The sequence below is a fragment of the Bos indicus x Bos taurus genome, chromosome 27 (assembly GCF_003369695.1).
Source record: "Bos indicus x Bos taurus breed Angus x Brahman F1 hybrid chromosome 27, Bos_hybrid_MaternalHap_v2.0, whole genome shotgun sequence".
NCBI lineage: Eukaryota > Metazoa > Chordata > Mammalia > Artiodactyla > Bovidae > Bos > Bos indicus x Bos taurus.
The window spans coordinates 28,128,299-28,149,546 of record NC_040102.1 but is presented as its reverse complement, the minus strand read 5'-3'; the positions used below and the strand labels follow the sequence as shown (position 1 = coordinate 28,149,546).

The window sequence follows — 21,248 nt, the reverse complement described above, 5'->3', positions numbered from 1 at the left end:
AAAGCATGTGAGTTAAGACAAGAGGGCACAGGGTCCTGGAAACCTCTCAGTTTGTAAGGACCAAGGCTCGGGGATTTGGAAGGGGAAGAAGTATTACTTAAATACTATACCTTCCTAAAGGCCAAGGGGTCTTAGAGAATGAAGCCCAAATGGGGAATGGAAGAAGCTCTAAGATGAGTTGCGGAAAGCTGGATCTGCATGCATTTGGATCTGTGGGCCTTGTTTCTCCTTAGCTCAGCTATAAGGTTATGTCTTATGAAAAAAAAAGAGCATAGTAACTTAGATTTATTCCTGAAAACAGCGTAACACATTTGTGCGCTTTTAACTTTTCCATGAAATGCGACTTCTTAACATTCCATTTGCAACTCTATATCCCACTGACCATGACATTCAAAGATAGCTGACGCTTGGCTTCATCGTTATGTCCAATCCCTGGTCTACCTCTCTTCCAAAACCCACTGCTGTATCCAGCTCTGGCTTATCTTTACTGACTGCTCAAAGGTGGGCTGTACCATGTCACCTTATGTTGTGCTATGTTTGATAACGCTCAGGAAATCTCGTTGTCAAGACATCGAGTGCACTGTTTTTACCATACCGTGCTTTCTTCCCCCAAAACAAGAAGACCTTACGTGGCACTGAGAAAGATGTGGCTTATTCAGAGTCACATTTCTCAGCTTAGATAAAAATGTCACCAATGCGTAGCACTAAAGGACTCTTTCCTTCACGTTGGCATTTGCAGAGTCTAATTTGACATGACCTGTGATGACACAGGACACCGTCTTCTCATCTCCAGCTAACAGGAACAAGAAACCTATTAACCCTCCTGCTTGCCATCCATGATTCTGAGTCATACAGATGTGAGATCTGACTGTGTCTAAAATGGGAAAGTGTCTCCAGATGGAAATATCTGGGGCTCGAGTCTCCAGACTTATTATTTTGGGGATACTTAAATTAAGCTCTCTGAGAAATGCTAATCCAGATTCAACCAGACCATAGCACGGCTTCATTGTTTTTCTCCAGGATGCTAGGTACATTCTGATGGCCTAAGTAATACCTGGGGTATAAAAGGAAGCCTATCCCAGCAGGAAAATGTCAACCTTTAAAGATAAACATCACCTGTGGTGATGGAGAAAGAATTTATCCCTATCTTCTCTCTCAAGTTTCTAAAAGGATTGAATCAAAACAGGCTTAATACATATACACTTACATGAATTTAAGGCTGATGTTTTAAACCAGCTTTGGACCAAGCTTACTTTTTCATAGATGAGTCAGAGCAACCACTAATTCCATAAAATTCTGAAAAGCCATTTTGGAGTAAAGGCCCTTGAAAAAGTAATAAGTAGGCTCTAAGTGACCTGCCGGCTCCAAACTGGTCATCCTTTGCTGTATGAGCGAAGGAGTGTACCCAAATCATCTCCACCCATGAAAACCAAGTATGACTTCGACATTATGTAAACCTTTTAGCAAGTGGCCAGAGATTGGACTGAGAAAACAATAAAGTAAACCAACAAACAGACAATACCCTGCTGGATTTGAAAACAAATGAGTAACAGCTTCTTGATGGACTAGGAATGCTGGGTGGGTATAATTTTCTCCCCCACTTTAGGTGAGAATGGATCGGGAGAATCTATGAATTCAGTAATGCTATTAAGCATCTCTCTTCAGGTTACTTTCTTCTGATCTTTATTTTACGTTTGTCTTGACTTCCTCCACCCAACCCAATAGCCCCAGAAGAAAGCCAACACATTCTGGAATAAAAGCCACATCAAAGGCAATATCTGCTTTGAAAACCTCCTGTGAAGACTGCGAGCCACAGTGGACAGGAGATTGATGGATGCATTCCTTGCTGGAATTTCACAAAGGGATACTGTCTGCTGGAACGCAAGCCATCCCCAGGACAGTTGGCAAGGTCACAGCCCTTGATCTGATTTAACTGAGGCTGGAAGGTAAGAAAGGGTTAGCTCATGAGAACAGGAGGCCAGACTGACCAGACTTTGGGTAAATGGCCACTTAGGATTCTAGAAGGGTCCTGATCAATCACTGAGGCCAGTGTTCTCAAGTTCCAGTTGAGGAAACTGAGACTCCCCCAGAGGGTCTGAGCCTAAGGTCAAAGCTGGGAACTCCAAAACTGCTGCACCTTCCACATCAAATCATTCCAGCTCTTTTAAGAGTTTGTTGCCTGTCAGCCACTGGGATGATGCGAGAAGCTCGGAAGAAATGAGTTCAGTCAAACCAAAAAATGCCTTCATCAACTAGGATCACTCCTAGACCAGGCAACTGGCGCCCCTTATTCTCATGAGAGCAGCTTCCTTAGGTGGGAGAGCAGGTGCTCACGGGGATTCTCTTACTGGGGTGCTTTCTTCTCTGCAGTAGCTTTGCCCTTCGGTTTTACCTTTCACTATGAGGAGAGTCTCGGTAGGAGTCAGGGGTTTCTCTGGCATGCCTGAGGAAGCTGTTACATTCACGAGGGCCTCCCAAGCCATTGAGACGTCCTCTCGGGCCCCCAGTGGGGCTGCTGTGCCTACTGTTTTCTACGGATGACATCACGATGACAGAGTGGCTTTCCGAAATGATGCTTTCAGTGTGTCCATTGCTCCAGCTACAGGGGAAGTGTGAGAGGCAGAGACAGAGAGGGAGATTTTTAATTCTATGCACACATGGACATGAAAGGGAGGGAAGTGACAAATCTTGCAAATGACTGATGTTTCACGCTGGCATTACTTGTCTCAGAACGGGACTGTCTATTAAGATGCTTGTGATGCATAGGATTGTGATTTAGGTTAGCTTTGCAAGGATACACTTTATTTACATGTTCACCCATTCAACACACATTAAACAAATGCCATTTTGTACTAAATATTTTTAGAGTCTCTGTTCTTGAGCGTCTTAGATTAAGGATACCCTGGTCTTATATGCTCCATTTGGAAGTCTAGTGCTGCCCTTGGCAGTACGCGCTCAGATATCACCAGAGCGTTTGAGAGTTTGAGGTTCAGCTAGGTAACCCGTTTGCATGTGCTATTCCAGGGCAATCCAACCACTGGAAGAAGTCAGCTTCTAAGTATTATATAGTATCTTAGACAAACTCTTTTCAGTATAGCAATTCATTGGAAAAGACCCTGATGCTATGGAAGACTGAAGGTGAAAGGAGAAGCAGGCGCCAGAGGATGAGACGGTAAGATAGCAGCACTGACTCAATGGACATGAATTTGAGCAAACTCTGGGAGACAGTGGAGGCCAGAGGAGCCTGGCGGGCTATAGTCCATGGGGTCACAAAGAGTTGGACAGGACTTAGTGACTGAGTAACAATAACAGCAATTCTGCAAATGGTCAGGCATGAAAAAAGACAACCTCTAAAATGGGGAATAACAATACTGTAAGGTGGGTATTACTTCCCCTTGTTTTGGTGACAGAAAAGTTGAGGGTCAGATTCAAATAGCAATTAGTGGCAGAGTCAATTGGATGTCCAAAGCCTGTTTTTGTTCCAAATCATATGCACTACAGGACCGCACTGCCTTATAAGTACCTCCTGTTCCTTTCGTAGGCAGGGAGAACAAAAGGGAACGTGTAAATATTAGTTCTTGGAGAAATGTCACGCAGCTTTTTATTCTCATACCTGTGACTGGGAGTCTGAGTGACAGTAGTGGAATGATGAGCTGTCGAAGTGTAGTGACTGGTGGAAAAAGACGTCTCCGCCTCTCTCTCAACAATATGCTCACTAGAGATGACATTTTTAGATACGTATTGCTGGATAAACAAAGAGACACAACTTGAAGATTTAGGGAAGTCAAAATTCTAACAATGTCACATACACACACAAATCTACTCTTCTAATACACATGCTGCATAATAAGCTCTATTTCTCCAGTGGCCATATGGCAAAGCCTATCCTGGTTAGTATGATCTTTAAATTAGATAAATAGAATTCATGAAAATCTCTTTGGATATACACACACAATGTAGGTTCTACTTTAACAACTACATTTTATCAGAGAAGACCTGTTTCTTCTCTTTCGTTTCCAACTGATAACATGACTAGAATTCAATACAAACACCTTCACAGTACGTACTTTGTAAGCTGTTGCAAGCACAGAAATTTTTGTCTTATTTTAAATTTTAAGTCATTAGAAGAATTTTTAAAATAATCTCTATGTTTTGAATCTACATTTCTCTTTCGATTTCCCAGCATCCATGTTGCTCTAATGGTATCATTGAAATTTTTACCTCATTGTCCGTGGTAAGACTAACAAGGCTACTGAGAGATTTGAAGAATTTATAACAGTGGCCAATGTTATAAACCTTGACAAGCCATACAATAGATAGTGGGTCTTATATTTGGTACAAATAGATTCTACTTTATTTTTCACCACTGAATCACAGTAGTTATTACCACCTTTATTAGTAAGAGAGGGACATTTTAAAATTTTCTTTTAAACACTGTTAGTATTTACACCAAATTGAGTTAAGTAATGGGAAAAGACATGCATAGGAATAGTCTTAGATGAAATAGGACATTTGATGATCTGATAGGTTATGGGCTCTAAAAGAAACTGATATATTCATGGAAACAAAAACAATACAATCTGAATTATACTTGAAACTCTAGCTGGTTATCTTAACCATAGAAAGGTTTATTCCATGTGGATCTTTGCTTTAAGGAAAAGATGGTGTTGTCATATGTAATGAGCTATTTTTAGTCTGTGTAACAAATGACTCTTGTTCCCTGGAAGGCAATGTAAGCTCAGTGAATCTAATGAAAATAATATTTAACAATTATACAACACTCACCAACTGCCACTGGGCTAATGGATTGATTATGTGGATTATTTTCTTAATGCCCACTGGAACTTTTTGAAGTAGGTATTATTTTTATGATGAAATAGGGGTTAGAAAAGTTAAAGCTCACAGTCATGTAGCTTGAGCCATGATCAGAATTCAGGCAGTCATTCTGCCTCCTCTATATTATAACACACACCATGACAGACTATAGGTATGTCAACAGAGAATGTACTTAGCAACTGTGCAGAACATTCTAATGAACACACTGGTAGGGGGAGGAAAGGATGTTACTTCATCCTTTCCTTAACTACTTCATCCTTAACTACTTCACTGGTAGTGAAGGATGTTAATTTATCAGCACCTAACAGTCTTCTGACTTCCTGGTGGTTGAACTACTAGCAACCCTGAACTTGGGTCTTTTGATATATTTGCTCCACACAAAATTCATCTTTGACTATAAGACTGAAAATGGTACTGTCATATACTCTTCCAGCTCTGCTTATAAAAAGCCAATCATCTAAGGGAAATGAAAACAAAACAAGAATGATGGTGAAGTAGGAAGAGTAATACTCCAGAAACCAGGAAAGCTGAGTTCCGTTCTGCCTTGGCTCTTATGGTAAGTCCCCTACATAAGAACCTTCAAGTTGCAAACTTTCAAAAAGATGTGAACGGATTATAAACTTATTATAGTACTATATAGCCGGTTGTGTTAGTTGGGTATGTAGGCTAACTTTGTTGGACTTACCAACAAATTGGATTTACAAATAAGAACTTGTTCACATGGAACTTGTTCATATGTAAAGGACTTACCCTATCTGTAAAAAAACCAGGGGGAGCTTTGGAAGATGCTATCTAAAGATTCTCTGAATCTAATATTTAATGACTTCATTATATTTAAAAGCTAGATGATTGGTAAATTTTAAAAATACATCTTTGAATGGTGAAGGATATATTTCCTCCGAAGGGTTTGGTATCTTGTAGAAAGAGTCAAGGAATTAGATAGTATTAAATTCTTCTGTTTTGGCTACTGAGAAGCAAGTCTGGTAATGCCCTTAACATTTTCCATGGCCTAATATCTCCCTTCTCAGAATCAGTAAATCATCAGGCACCTCAAAATGCCTCTAATTAAAAAAAAAAGGATTCTAGAGCCTTTAGCTCAGTTATCAGTGCTAATTAGTTAGATAGACTCAAGCAGCCTTCATTTCCCAAGTATAAAAAAATAAAACATTTCCTTCTGATTCTTGTATCATGAGTTTTATTATTTTCTTTGTGTTTTTTTCTCTGCTCTATCTTCCGGTTATGGCTTCCTTACAGAATGTTGGGTTTCAACATTATTATTCTGACCCGTTAATGAACACTTTATAAGAGGAAATGTACTGGTTTTACAGTCACCAAATCCACTTTAAAAAATGTTCCCATTATTTTCTCTCGGCGAAAACTTGGCTTCCTGGAAGCCCTGGTGATTAATGGCAGCAGCTAAGAGCCTAAGAGCTTTAGAAAATAAACTTCAAGGTGCCTGAACAGAGGAGAGATGCTGAACTTTCCCACTGGGCAGAGTCAACATACATTCACCAGCTGCACGTTCTCGGGGGGCGGATTGGGGTGGTGGGGCCCGTTGGCTACGTTCATCATGGTGTTTCTTTCAGACCGAAGGCTCTGCCGAAGCCGGTCATGAAGCTTTTTCCGTTGTTTCCTGCATAGGGAAAAATGGAGCACTGATTTATTTTTTTTCTAATTATTTACATTTTTCAGTGCAGTCAGTTCTTTCTTCTACCAACACAACACTCAAGACAGTGGATTCGTGGGGAGAGAGGTAGAGAGAGGGCATGCCACCCCATCTCCGAAGTGGAGTCATCTGTTCTTGGCAAATAGACTGAAGAAGCCGGTGAGATTCTTACAGAAATGGAACTGGACTGCTGAGAGATAAGGAAAAAACAGAGGAGAAGACGAGATACGTCAAGTTGAGATTTGGCTAAAACTCAGCCTTTCATAATCACTCCATCTTTGCCCAAGTCTTACAGATGGTTGTGTGTCTTAGGTTACAATTCATGCTGTGCAATTGATAAAGCTGATTTCATTTATAGTTTTGCCTGTCTGTGTGTCTTTGAAGAAAATGGAGTTACTTTTGAATCTGTGTATCATAGTGTGTGTATGTGAGTGAAAATGTGTACATCTTTTGCCAGAAGATTTTGGCACAATTATAACATGATCCTATTCTAGTACATTTTTGTATAACTAGGTAATGAATATTCAAATATTGAGACTGAATCTAGTAAGACTCATAAGATGGATTCCATGAAGGTTTATTTTTCTCTATCGCTTGCTTGATTCTGGCAACACGCTACATCCCAGGACATTAAGGAAATGCCATCCATGTCCTTGTTTCTATGGCATAAATGCAGATTGTCTGTGTTCCTCAATTGAGATCATAATAATATTCCCATGACTAGTTTTGGCATGAGAGTTTATGTGATGAAACGACAAAATAAAATAAAACTGTGAATAGCATTATTTCAAAGTAGAAATTTTACATATGATACAAAAGTGAAAGGAATTCATATCATATAATCATATTTGTTAACAAGGACCCAGCTTCAACAGCCAACAAAGTGAACACAAATCTATTTTCATGTTTTCTCTTTTATTCTTTCAAAGCAAGTTTTGCTTGCTTCTCCTCCCGTGAGAGTCCTTTTGTAAATCTCACACTGTGGGAGAATTTGAACTGGATGCAACTGACTGGATGCAACTGAAAACTCCATCATGGTTTTTAAAAATGCCTGCCTTTCAAACGCCACCAAATGCGTCCATTGTCCCCTATGTCTGAGTGCAGATTGGACGTGTCTTCAGAATTGAGATGACAAGCTCACTTGCGGTACCCACCACACTCCTTTCAGGAGGGACCCACATCCACAGACACCCGCGTGGGTCCCTATGTAACCTGTCCCTCCAACCCTTTTCTTGGGTCATGGGACTGTGGTCCGTGAGCAAAAGTCTTCTGAACATTTTCGCACAAATAGGCAAAGCTTTCTAATGCCTGTGGTTAGGAAGGTCCTTGAATGGGTTATTCAGGACCAAAAATAAGGAGGAAATCCTCCTGCCCTTCTAATCTTCCAGGACAAGGCTGTGGAGCCTGGTTTCTGCCGAGCCTTTGCCGCCCAGGCTGCCTGTGAGCTCAGGGGGAAGGAGGCCGGGGAGGTGTTTACTTGGTTTTGCAGTAGGCCACCACACACATGATGCCAACCACGAGCAGCGCGATGCAAATGCCGGTAATGGTGAGCACTCTCTTCTGGTAGAGCTCCTCCGCTTCTGGAAAGGGATGAGAACAGACGTCAGCGAAGCTAGGTCCCTGACCCTCGCTGGGACTTACAACTGAAGAGTTGGCATGCTGCATTGTCCATGTTCACAAGAAAATACACACGGGACAATTCATTCCTTCGGCAGATAAGACTTAAGGTGCAGCATTCTCTGCACCACATTTTGAGCATAAAGCTGCAAAGCCCATTGGAGGGCCATTTATAATAAAAAAACTACGATCTATTCAATGACTTTAATGTTAAGCCATAGATGCGTACTAAACTGACAAACCATAAACATTAATGGTAAAATAACGATTTTGGTTAAAATTGTAGATTTTATTAAAAAAAAAATCTCTTGCAAAGACAACAGGAATTGATGCCAATAAAAGGAGGTGGCATCGGCACCACTGGGACCTTCCCCTTCCCCCTTCTTCCCAGCTTCCTGTCCCCTCCCCTCCCCCATCCCAAGCCTTTTTTGATTTCCCAGCTAGGTCCTATTCCCGTGGTCTTTACAAAGAACCACTTTTAACTTAAAACAAAAAAAGAAAAGAAAACTCAAAGACATTTGCAAACATGAGCTTGACTTGTAGTTAGAAACAAAACTGAGGCAGGATTCCTATGATTTAATAGGAAAACGGGGACAGAAGCAGCTGGACATGGAGTAGCTCGGCACTGTATCAGAGAAACTCCAGTAAGATGGATGGGATAGTCCTGGGCCGCGAGGAAGACTTGTCCTTTGAGGAACAATTATGACTTCACCAGTTGTACTTAGAGATCTAGTTTATGACACTACAAAACCACTGGCACGAATGATACAAGATTTGGAATAGATTGTACCTCCCTGCATTGGACAAGTTGGAAAATTAGCTAATGTCGGTTGCACCATGGAGGTGGGATGTTTAGAAATTTCAGATGAAGGTACTACTATACTCCCACTGCAACCAGTTTCTGATTCACGGAAAGTTTTCGATTTGCAAATCGGCTTTGGAGGGGGATAAATTGCTTATAGAATGGTAGTCAGGTTCTTAGTAAGATTGGCTGATTTAATGGTGAACCTGATCCTCTTAGGAACGAAGCTTCCAACCAGTCTAGTCACACCCACTGGAAAATATTCACAAGTTCAATGAGAAAGAGAAATTAACCAATGCATAATAAGCAGTCTAAGCTGCATTTGCTATTCTGATTAACAAGTTGGTCAAGAACTGGGAAACATTTTACCAATGAAGGTCTCATAGCTGGGTATCAACATGGGGCCTTATGGAACAATTTCAATTTACATTCTCTGTCTCAGCAGCCACAGTTTTTTTTCTTTTTCCCTCTACTGAGAGAGGGCAAGTTGCCGGAAGTCTTCTTGAAATGAAAAAAGGTGCAATGCCATTTCTATGATACAGCAGACTTTATCATTAAACAAAAACATTTCCTACAAGCCAAGCCCATGGTAATCAAATTCCAGTTAACAGGTCAGGAACATTGTCAAATCAAATTAATAAGATCACTGATTATTAACAGGAAGAGGAGGAGGAGGAGAAAATAGTCAGTGGGTAAAAAAAAGACCAGAATGCTGCAGAGATTATACGAAAACAAACAGAAAGGTTTGGAAGAGGAAAAGAAAGCAAATCAAGAGGCCAGACAGACTGACAGAATGACGAAGAGAGGAGGAAGCCAGGTAGGAGGGAAAAACGAGGTTAAAGAGTGAAGGAGCCATCTGAGGTTCCTGGCACAGCATGCCTGATACTAAGGGAGGAAAAATAAATACATAAAAGAAAACCAGAGGGAGGAAGTGCTGGGGTGGGAAGCAAGGTGGATATAGATTTGGAAGGGTTATCCCATACAGCATAACTCCTAACCTAGGCTGGCGGTCACGTGGCAGCCACAATTAGAAAGCAAAGCAGCTGGTGCATTGCGGGGGCGACAACGGACCAGGAGACATGGAGCCCTGTCATATTATTTCTGTGCCGCGTAAGTCAAATGAGGACGTGGCGTGTGGATGCTTGTATGTTAATTGAGAGTGTCTGCTGCCTCCCTTCCCCTAGAGCCACAGGACAGGGAATTCAATTTCATAAGGTGCTAATCTGTGAGCTGATGTGGCTGGAACGAACGGGCACCTGGATGTTTTTAGCACTAAGTCTAAGCAGCAAAGGCATCACCCCACTGGTCCTTCTCTGGGGAAAGCAGAATGCAGAGCAGGAATCTTTTGTTTGGGATGAATTGGTTAAGAAAGAGGAGCGTAAAAGCGTCACTTCCTAGAAAGTGAAGACCCTACTGTACTGTTACTTACTCTATTTTTCCTTCTTTTCAAATGGCAAGCACTGGTAGTGCTTCCATCTTCCAATTCTATCTTTAGAAAAACCTGGGAAACTGCTTCCCCAAACTGCAAAAAGAGGACCTATCCAAGGGCTAAAAGTGGGGAAGGCATCGTGCCGTCTTTTGCAAGTTTTTTGGTGGTTGTTAATTCTAAAAGAATAGACTGACTAGGGTTCATGAAGAAATGGCATATAATGACTTGCTCATTTTCCCCCGGTTATGTCAGCAGATGACTCTCCCCAGAAAAATCAATCATGGAACTGGAAAGGCAGCCCAGTCAAAGCCAAAGGACAAAACAGAAGTGCTAAGATGAGCCAGTTGAAACCAAGGCCCCTAGAGCATGGATGTGGCTTAGGACTCTATAGATGGCCTGAATGCATTACGTATTTTCAAGTTTCTATCAGATCTTTCAATGGTTCCCTAAATCAGGTGACCTTCACAAAATAAATATGTTCAAGGAGAAATACTTGGTGAACAATAATATAAAAAATGTTTTTTTTTAAAAAAAAACCACCCTCCTTTTTCTCCCTTATTTTTTCCCTGTGGTACAGGGTCAACTGGACAAGAGCAAATTAGAGACAGCGTTGAAAAAAAGAATCCATCAGTCCTGTTGGTGGATCTGCCTTAATGAGTCGAAACACTTCTGAGCCTTTATGGTTTGGCTGGATGCATTAAATGAATCAGATCAAGCACGTTTTTCAGACTGATCTGGCCAGGTCGAGAGAGAGAAGCCTTGGCCGTTTCAATTTTGATTGGCCTGTAAGGTCTGATTTTCCTTAAGGATGGAATGTTCTGGCTGGCTGGAACCTCTGGAAGCCTTTCCTGTAAGAGGTGTGTGGGTATCAGCTCAGGGTGCCTTTACTAAACCCTTCAGGTCTTACCGAGGGAGGTCATGTATCTGAAAAAGCCATCACTCTACTTCATTGTTTGGGAAAACAAATATTAAATTTAATAATTAGACCTTAAAGTGATAATGCTGGAAGGATGCTTTTAGGGAGAAGAGGGGAGGTGATGGTGGGATTTTTTTTTCTTCCTTTCAGGTAAGGCCAATACGCCTTTTGAAAAGTGGGATAAATTTCATCCCGAGGGAAGTAACCTGAATAGATAATGCCCCTCATGTAGACCACCTGCCACCTGTGGGATGTTGGTGGGGCTTCTCGTACTCCTTACTCTCGAGTGACATTCTCTGATGTGCAAAGGACCACTTACACCAATGTGGGGCTTTCCCTATCACATGAAGAGTTTTCTCTTGGAATTTTTTTTCTGGGGGGAGGGGAATGTACAAGTAATTGAGTTTCTATCCCTGGCAACTGACAGCTTGCAACACCCTCATTTTCCACAGATTATGGAAAGTACATTAGGTGTAGACTGTGATGTTACCATTGAAAAGAAAGCAACAGCTATAAGATGCTCTTGTTGCATGATGTCACTGACACTAGCTGATTGGGGGCCAGATAGTCCTTTATTCAGGACATTGCTTTATTGACTGATACGCACTTCCAGGGCTGTAGCATTCAGGAAGCCTGGGGACCTGCACTGCAGAGCCTCCGGGAGGACAAAATGGCTTCCCCTTCCTGCCAAGACTGGCTTTTCTCCCAACTATCTAGGATGTTGACTAGTCGCTAAGTTGTATCCAACTCTTTGCAACTCCATGGACTGTAGCCCACCAGGCTCCTCTTTCCATGGGATTTCCCAGGCAAGAAAACTGGAGTGGGTGGCCATTTCCTTCTCCAGGGGATCTTTCCAATCCAGGGATAGAAGTTGAGTTTCCTGCATTGGCAGGTGGATTCTTTACTGCTGAGCTACTGGGGAACAGTATGAAAATTTGTATTTGATTACTTGGGATATGGTGACTCAAATTTAATTCTTTTATGGCTAGAATTTCCATCTAAAATAGCATAGGGTATTTTGTTCTGTTTTTTCTTTGCTCATAAGATAATGAAGCTTAGTGCAGTGCTTGTATATATCTCCAGAAAACTAGAGTAATCCATGTCTGAAAGTGAAAAGTGAAAGTTGCTCAGCCATATACAGTCCATGGAATTCTCCAGGCCAGAATACTGAAGTGGGTAACCATTCTCTTCTCCAGGGGATCTTCCCAACCCAGGAATTGAACTGGGGTCTCCTGCATTGCAGGCAGATTCTTTACCATCTGAGCTATCAGGGAATGTATGTAATATTATGCTGCAGTGTAAGAGCTTTCTAGGTTACAATATGAATAGATGATTTTTACATTGTATATAAAGCTCCTATTAGCTGAAAATGCGGAGTGTTCTTAAGTCTGTGTATGTGAAGCTTCTTTTGTTCTCAGGCCCCTGGCTTGGTTCCTCCTAAAGCCTTATGAATCACTCCAACTTACCCAGCTCTGGAATAACAGCATGGTCAGATCCGATCAGTGGGTGAAGGAACATGGGATGTATGTGAATTGTACCCAGTAAGGCGATTTTCAACTCTAAGTGAAGGTTTTGAGTCTAAAAGCTGCTGCCCTCAGTACCTCGTTGGTAAACTAACCATAGATCAAAAGCAAAGAAATCATTGTTATAGCTGTATGATCCCTTCTAAAGAGAAAGGAAATTAGTTAGGAACTGAAAGGTAAGAGTAGACAGGGGGGAAATATAAAGGTTTCAGCTCATAGGCTCTAAATTCTGCAGGCTAAAAGGAATGATGATTGGTCCATACCCATAAATTCAATCCCAAGATGCTCTGCCAATGCAGAAAGTTGACAACAAAAAAAAAGAAAGAAAGGGAAAAAGTTTCAGAAAAGAGCAATACACTGCACTCCAAAACACATTACACACGACTATTACGGCTCTGTAGGCGTGCACATCGAACAGACAAACGGTGGATGGTTAAGGAAGCAGTGCTCAGGTACGCCCCCACGAGTCCACAGAGGGAACTTCTCTTTCAAGAGGTGTGCAAATTCCAGCACACGGTAGGTATTTATTAACCCTTAAAAGACCTTACTGAGGGAGAAGTGAATGGCTGACCCCTCCTCTATGCTATGCGTTATCTGGGAATCGAAAGACCGGATTTATCATCAGAGATGGCATTTGGTATCATTTCACCCTGCTGCTTTCAAAAGGCAGGCGTGGAGTTCCAGGGTGGTGAAGTCATTTTACCCAAAGGCAGAGAGTGGCAGAGCAGGGAGGTGAAGCCAAGAGGAGCAATTAGGTTGGAAATTTTTGTCACATTAGATCGCTATTTTTCATTGGGGCTAGCTATGCTCTAATATTTCCTGCTGTATTATTTACTTATTTTTAAACTATTTCCTTTCCCCCCAGATCTTCCACTCTCTCCATCATGTGTATGACATGGAGAACACTTCGGCTCAGAAAAGCCAGCCAGGGCACTGAGGCAACTGGGAGCCTGCTTCCAGTTTTCTGTATCATCTGCATGGGATAGCAGTGACTGCCTCACTTTTTCAAATGGTTAAAAAAAAAAAGGAGGTGGGGGAGGATGCAACTCCTGGGTTCTTTGGTTAATTTTAATTTACCACTTCCTCTAATCACAAAGAGCCAATTAGATGGGCACTTCCCAGTGCTGAGCCCTGATGCCCAGATGCTAGCTGATGGCTGTAGGCACCCAGGGGGCCCGCAGCGCTGCCCAGGGGAGGGGGCTGGAAGCTGTGTGCCCCAGCCCACAGTCCTAGCACACCTGACTGAGGACACATCAGAACTGCAGGACTGGCCGGACCTGCACAGGCTCAAGTGGAGAAGTGGGGAAAATCAGGCAAATTAACAAAAAAAAAAAACAATCGAGAAGTGACGCTTTCCATTCTTGAAACAAAAAACTGTTAACCAAATGTCACCGTCTGGGGCCCTTCAGGACTACCTTATTTGTGTGTGGGGGGTGGAAAGGCAGGTGGGAAGGTGGGGCAGGATGAAAACAGAGGGGTTCTGTGGTCTGTATTTCTTTTCCTTGGTCACTGACTAGAGAGATACCAGGACAGTCCCAGAATCTGACAGGGCATCTCTTCAGTTTGAAAGCACACACTGGAGGGGTACTTCTCTTCCAAAACAGCTTGGACATGAACAGATCTCCTCGTAGAGAGATCGTGTTTGGAGTCATCCTGGTTTCAGGTCCTTTCTCTGCCATTTACCTGTTCAGTGACTTTGGACAAGTTCATTTCTCATTGACAAAATGCTTATGGTATTGACACATGCCTCACAGGGTGACCCTGTGGAATAAAGGAGACGTGAAGTGTGTCGGCCAACAGCGGAGGGGTTTTAACAGCTTGGCAGACAGGTGTATCTGGAGATTTACTTTGGGCCACTGATCGCAGGCATGCAGGCTTAGTTTTGATTAATTTCCGGGCCCTCAAAACTCTGACAGCCTCTGTGATACATCAAGAATTTATATTTAAAAAAAAAAAAACAAAACTTGCCACCTCTTAAGGAAATGAAGTTTCCCAGATTTTATATATGTGTATATATATATATGTATAATATGTATGTATAAATACATACCAAATAGTACACTGACGAACAATGATAAAGAGGCACTTTATATAATAGAATTTTCTTTGCCTTAAGTCCGGGGTACTCAGGCAAATCACGTACATTTTTCATAAATTTAAAGAAAGAGGACGTAGAGTGACTTTGGTTGCACCATGTTCACAGCAAAATTAACAGTTTTTTCCAATCCAAATTTCTCTTGCCTCTGTGAAACACTGAATTGGACAAATTGACATTTTCCCCCAATTTGTTTCCTCCATATAAACTTCAGAACATCAAGGTACCACAATTCATTTTCTGAGGAAGTGATAATAAATTTCCGTACATGTTTCCATGAGCAACTGACTCAATTTTTCTCCCTAGAACCCCCTCCGTGTCTTGCCTTTTCCTCCTACGTCAGTAAAAATTTAAGGGTTAAAATCAACAGATGACTACAGAAACTCTTTCCAGAGAAGAGAATCATGATTCCATGCCTACATGAACACTGCTAATTATCTATATTAGTTGCATAGAAAGCTTGGTTAAGTCTTCAATAAAATTAGTAGCATGCTCATGCATACATATTACTGCATTTACAGTTTTATAGGTAAGTTGGTGAGCCTAACTCTAATTTCATTTCATGGGAAGTCATTCATATCAGGCAGCTCCAATTTCAAATAATTCAAAGGGAAATTGGTACTTAAAATTGTACTCTCTTCTGGCCATAAGCCCTAACAAGGAAACAAGCAGAAGAAGCATGCATCAGTCACCCAAGTCCTGTAGCAAACATTACTGTAATTTATTTGACTATTGGTGGCTACATTTCTTTCATTGTAAGTCAAGAAAAGCAGAATACACAAATACTTTTCATTTTCTGAAGAGGTTATTACTTTCTATCTGTTCTATTTAATCTAATGTTGGCTTAGGCTTATTACATATCATATGTTTCCTATTGAACATCTGCCTAGCCACTCCATTTTTCAAATTAAATTAATAATTCAAAAACACGAAGGTTACTGTAAACAATTTAGCTTCCTTTTCTACATGTGATTTCCTGCTGTGCAGTAAGCAATATAAAAAATTAATTTAAATCTAAGTCTTTAGAAACTATTAAGTATTGACTCACTAATCTTTTGCTGTAGGGTTTTATAATTGTTTGGAGAAAACTGATTAACCTGTAGGTTAATTTAAATTTTCAACTGCATTAGAGAAAAGAACAAGAAAATTTCTTGAAAAGTTGAAATTGTCCATACATGCAATTATAATTTCTGTTAACATTTGGAGACATTCTTGGGTTTTCTTAAGCAAGTAATCTCAAAGAGGTATGTGTCCTCTTGACTTTTGCCCCCCTGAGGTTTCTAGAGGAGTCTTGTCAATGTCATTTTTACATGGGACCAATTTAGCCACTGACTTCTAATTTTCAACTTACCTTTACAATAGTAGATGCTTTTTTTTTTTTCACATATACCAATCCACATTGCCACTGAACCCTTTGAAATGCAATAGGAAACTCCTTTCTTCCAAGTTTCCATATGCCATGAGCAAGTATGTTCATAAAAACACGCACAGTGAAATCTCACTAATGCTTAGCTGGAGTTAATAATTCTGTTATAGGCTGATGTGTCTTTATTTTACTTTTAGCAAGATACACATGTTTGATAAAGAAACTAATAACTTCAGTGAATTTAAAAAAACATTTGGAAAAATCAACACAAATAATTTAGGCACTAGTAAACTACGAATCAAAAATACTTTTAAGGCTATCTGAGTTTACTCATTCTGAGGATATGCCTGTAAGTTCTAAAACTGTACTCTTTTAAATAGTCTATACTTTGGGCTATTCTAGAATTACTTCCTATTAGATGTTAGTTTATATATGACCTATTTGCTCCATACTGCTTGAAACTATTGAAGCTGTGTGTTTTTTCCTATAGTCTATAAATTGATTATTGATTGTCTGTATATACAAACACAGACACACATGCACCCCCCCACACACAACACACACACCATGATGAAAACAATGCTTTCAAGCAGGAACTCTGTGTTGAGAGGGGTGAAATCTAAAGCTTACTAACCTTGACAGTATTTTCCAAGAAAGTATTGTAAATGTTTTATTTCAAGGCAAATGGCTTCCTTCAAGAAAGCCCTATAAAAGATACATGTGTTCCTTTTTTTTTAATATTTTAAATCAGTTTTTATAAATCAATACATGTCCCATAGGACACCCTGACCAGAAAAATTGTATTAAATCCTAATAATGTAAGTTATGGTTTAGAATCATTTAAAAAACTGTATGTTCTTTTACAATGTGATTCATCAACTGAAAATGTGGTTTGGTAAGTTGAACAATGTGTCTCTCTGAAGCTGGGGAATATTTTTTCTTTTAAAATGTATGATATGCATTTCAAACTTTATGAACAAAAATAAGAAAATTTTAAACTTTACCAAGATGGCAACACCTTTTAGCTTTTGCGTAGCTTTCATTACTAGTTGAACATAAAGTTCTTAGAGCAGCAAATATTTATTTCCCTGCCTTCGATGTGAAGGTCTGTGGAAGTAAAAACTGAGAATTTAAGACATGGAAGTTAGAAAATTAACTCTGGGCAAGACAATTTTGGAAAGCAGTTTCTGAATGGAAGCTCTTGCTTTTCCAGACACGAGGCAGGGCTGATGCACAGTCATTACAGACTTTGTTTATAAATGTGCTTCCTATCTATCTTTGTTAAATCAGGTTAAATCTGAATGCTGTTTTCCTGGACATCTTCCAAAAGTGCCACTGAAAGCTTACTAAAGAATTTATTCAAGGAATCACATTCCGATTAAAATACATAATGGCTATTTTTAAATCATATCTTATGAAAGAGAATATGGTCTAAAAGAGAAATTGAGAATATTTTTTCAGGTTCTACTGTCAGATCTCACTGCATCATTATTTTGGAAAATGCCTTCATTTTTACATTGCTTTCAGTGCACAATGATATTCCAAAAATTTAAGTACAATACACATGTTCAGAATTTTCATTAAAGTTTAAAATATAATTGTACTGAATTTATACAGTCACAGGGATTTGTAAATCCATGTCCTTTGAATACAAACATTTCTAAAAGGAATGGCTGTATTAAGTAAAATTCTATTATTTACCTCCTGTTTTTATGCTTCATCTTATCTAGCTTTATAACAATAATCTATAGCTATAGAGAGAACAATTCTGTCCAGTGAAAGCATTTTATTTAAAGGTTTTGAATAAAGAGGAGACTGTGTTTGAAAATTTGACAATGCCAATTTATCACTTTTTCACAACAAAAAATGGTCTGTAACGTGATTTTTTATATGCAGCTTTTGTAAATACATCAGAAGTACCACCCACTAAAAAACTGATAGAATAGTATGGGTCCAATCTCCTCATAATGCATATGAAATTTCTTTTTTGATAGAATTTATTCTTCCCTAACTGTTAACATGAGAAACAGAAGGTTACTCTTTGCATGAACACAAATAAGGGTCAAATCTCATTCTTTTAGGGCCCCCAAATGACCAATTTCTATCACTGTTTCTTGTGTTACATGAATTTATACCACAATACACTATGTGAAATATTTTTTGGGGTAAGCAATTGACAAGCCGAATCAGAGGCTGACAAATCCATTATAATGCTTTTGTAAATAAAATCTGATAGCACACGGCCATACTTATGAATTGCTTTTGTGCTCCATAGGCTGAGTGTTCTGTGGTTATGACAGTAATGGTATGGTCTGCAAATGCAAAAGCATTTACTATCTGATCTAAATTTTCAGAAAAAAAAAATTGTCACCTTTGATCTAAATGGATAACTATATGGAATCTATTTTTAAAATAATGTTTTGAAAGTTCCAGAATTAAAAGCTAAAGTCCTTGTTCACAAAAGAAGGACAGATACGTAGTTTAGTTATCCATGTAGTTATATACAATGTAAATGGTCTTTTAGGAATGTTCAAAACTTCATGAAGCCACAGAAATCCAGCAAAATTTCCCGGTTCTCATTTTAAAAGTATACATCTAGCAGTGAACTGTGATATTTCATAGTAACTAATAAATATTTTTAAAAAACAACTTTTTCCTAAAATTATTATTGAGAGTAGAATAATATAAATAAGTGATTTAACAATTCATCTAAAAATCATTTAGACCTGAATCCCTTGTTTCCTAAACAAGGTCAAATAGAACCCAGGCTATCTCCTTTGCTGTGAAATGTTTGCTTTTAATTTTCCTACTCAGTGCTTTTTTTTTTTTTTTTAATGCAAACTGTTTGGTTAATGAAGAGAAACATCTGAACTCTTTTTATTCTGTTTATTTGTCAGAAAGAACACATTCTGAACCGAAGCGAACTTACCATCATTTCAAGTGTGTACTGGTTACAACTTAACACACCTCCTTTTCAAGGATAGGGTCATTTTATAAAGAAGAGGGACTGTCCCGTGGAACGATTTTTATTTTCTCAATAAAAGTGAGACTTTTCAAGGCCTTTATTGTCATTGCACTGGGTGAGAGGGACTATCATGTCGTATCACAGTAATTCAAGATCAATTTCAGAAACACTGGAGCCTTACGCACCTACGAGTAGCTCAGAGCCCACTAGTCACGGACAGAGGAAGTCATACAATCGCTTGTGTTAATGTTCTCATGCGACAGGCAGAGGCAGTCAATGTTAGACCTGGTAAAACGCATCTAGCTCTAGGTGGAATCTGAGGGGAGATGCGGCAACAAGAAAGCGGCACCGACTGAGCATGCGCCTATTCAGGCAGAGACAGAAAGGGAGTGGACGTACTGTAGAAGCTGGCCATTACGTAGTTTTGGCAGCGATCACCAGTAAACTCATTTGGGCACCTGAGAGAAGAAACAAAAAAACAATGGTAGAAAAAAAACAGAGAAAAAAAGAGAAGAGGTGAATATATGCTAGAAAGAAGCTCCTTCAGTGTCATTTGACTGAACTTGGTGAGTTCACTCTCAGGAACTGAGTCTTTGTCCTCATCATGGCTTTTAGGCTCTGGCGTTTCCCCCAATGGGATAAAAATTTGGGTAAACATGATAGAAAGATCCCAGCATTTTAAGTGACCGTGTTCTCTCAAACGGAGCCACTTAAAATGAGAGCTGGGTGTTTTCTTCAACTAGGTTCTCTGCTTATGGTGCTGGTCCAACGCACTGGAAGGAAAGGAGTTTTGGTGGGCCCGCCCGCCATGATTGCCAGCGTCACGGACCATCCTGAGGGGTTTTATGAAATTGATGACCTTTGTGGTTTGTTGTGGAGACATAGCTAGACAAGATCGTACTGAATGGGTTTCTGCCCTGAGTGGGTTAACCATGATTAGAACAAAAGGCATCAGTCACAACTGAGCTGTAAAGGCACCAAGCGGTAGCGACTGTTGCTGTAGTTTGGGGGAGAGAGCAAATTTCAGATTATTTTAACATACTTTCTTGGGTTTGGACTTTCATGGGCACATTCTCAGTACATCTCGCTCCAGTGAATCCAGGTTGGCACCTAGAGGGTAAAAATGTAATAAGCAATCGAATGCTAAAGACACTGAACTTTCAGACTGGCAATTTTCCTCCTATGGAGTATGGAGAGTCCTACAAATGACCTGGTGGCTGAACAACATAAAGAAAAGAAGACAAAACATTTAGAAAACCATGTCCCATGAAAACCGTGGGGTATATATTTCTGTTGTTTGCTTCAGTCTTCATAAACTCAGTTAACTGAAATTTAACTAGTGTGAGGCTGAAAGGTTGAAAGGGCTTGGCAAGGTATGGGCAGATAAGTCATTATCTCTTGGGCATTTCCGAATTTGTCAATGATCACCTGATGCTGAAACACTGGTTTGGTAAGAGCTTATATGGTTCCATCCATCATCATTTACCATTTAAATAATTTTGAGTTTTTTCTTTTGTAGACACAATTTTGTACTTCATTTTGTTGTTGTTTAGTCATTAAGTCATGTCTGCCTCTGAGACCCCATGGACTGTAGCCTGCCAGGCTCCTCTGTCATTGGTATCTTTGAAATCATCAAATTACAATAGGAGTCAAGCACTTTCACACTCTAATGATTACTGACAAGAAAAATGACATCCTCCTTTTTTTAAAAGATTATACAAAGTAGGTCTTATTTTTAATGGTGTAAAAAATCTATAAAGAGGCAGATTTTTAGTAGTATAAATTTCACTTCATGCAATCATCCCAAATCAAATACAAATACATTTAAAAAATTTAAACAGTTATTCTTCCACTGAAGTATTTAATGAAAATCATTTTGTATTTAAGGTAAACTGTTTTGAAACTGTATAAAATTTACATTTTACTCACTCACATTTGCCTATCAAAATTCCAGAATCTTGGTAGAATATTGTTCTCAAGGTCTTGGGATGGGGCTGTACCTAGAGATGGAAGTCCTTTAAAACTGCTCTTTT

At 39.8% G+C, this 21,248-nt stretch overlaps 1 protein-coding gene across 17 annotated transcripts in view; it reads right to left on the bottom strand.

Moving 5' to 3' along the window:
* The window catches only part of NRG1 (neuregulin 1), a 1,152,455-nt gene that overhangs the window by 6,951 nt on the left and 1,124,256 nt on the right, over nucleotides 1-21,248 (bottom strand). For 5 of the 17 annotated variants that reach the window (XM_027530076.1, XM_027530079.1, XM_027530085.1 and 2 more), the window contains 6 exons: nucleotides 19,615-19,673; nucleotides 13,053-13,076; nucleotides 7,980-8,082; nucleotides 6,343-6,469; nucleotides 3,614-3,744; nucleotides 2,393-2,599 (listed from right to left, as the gene is read on the bottom strand). In XM_027530076.1, the coding sequence (XP_027385877.1) occupies nucleotides 2,393-2,599; nucleotides 3,614-3,744; nucleotides 6,343-6,469; nucleotides 7,980-8,082; nucleotides 13,053-13,076; nucleotides 19,615-19,673 (651 nt within the window). Of the gene's footprint in view, nucleotides 1-110; nucleotides 253-2,392; nucleotides 2,600-3,613; nucleotides 3,745-6,342; nucleotides 6,470-7,979; nucleotides 8,083-13,052; nucleotides 13,077-19,614; nucleotides 19,674-20,257; nucleotides 20,326-21,248 lie in introns of all 17 variants that reach the window. The other 12 variants (XM_027530084.1, XM_027530093.1, XM_027530091.1 and 9 more) reach the window with 5 other exon arrangements.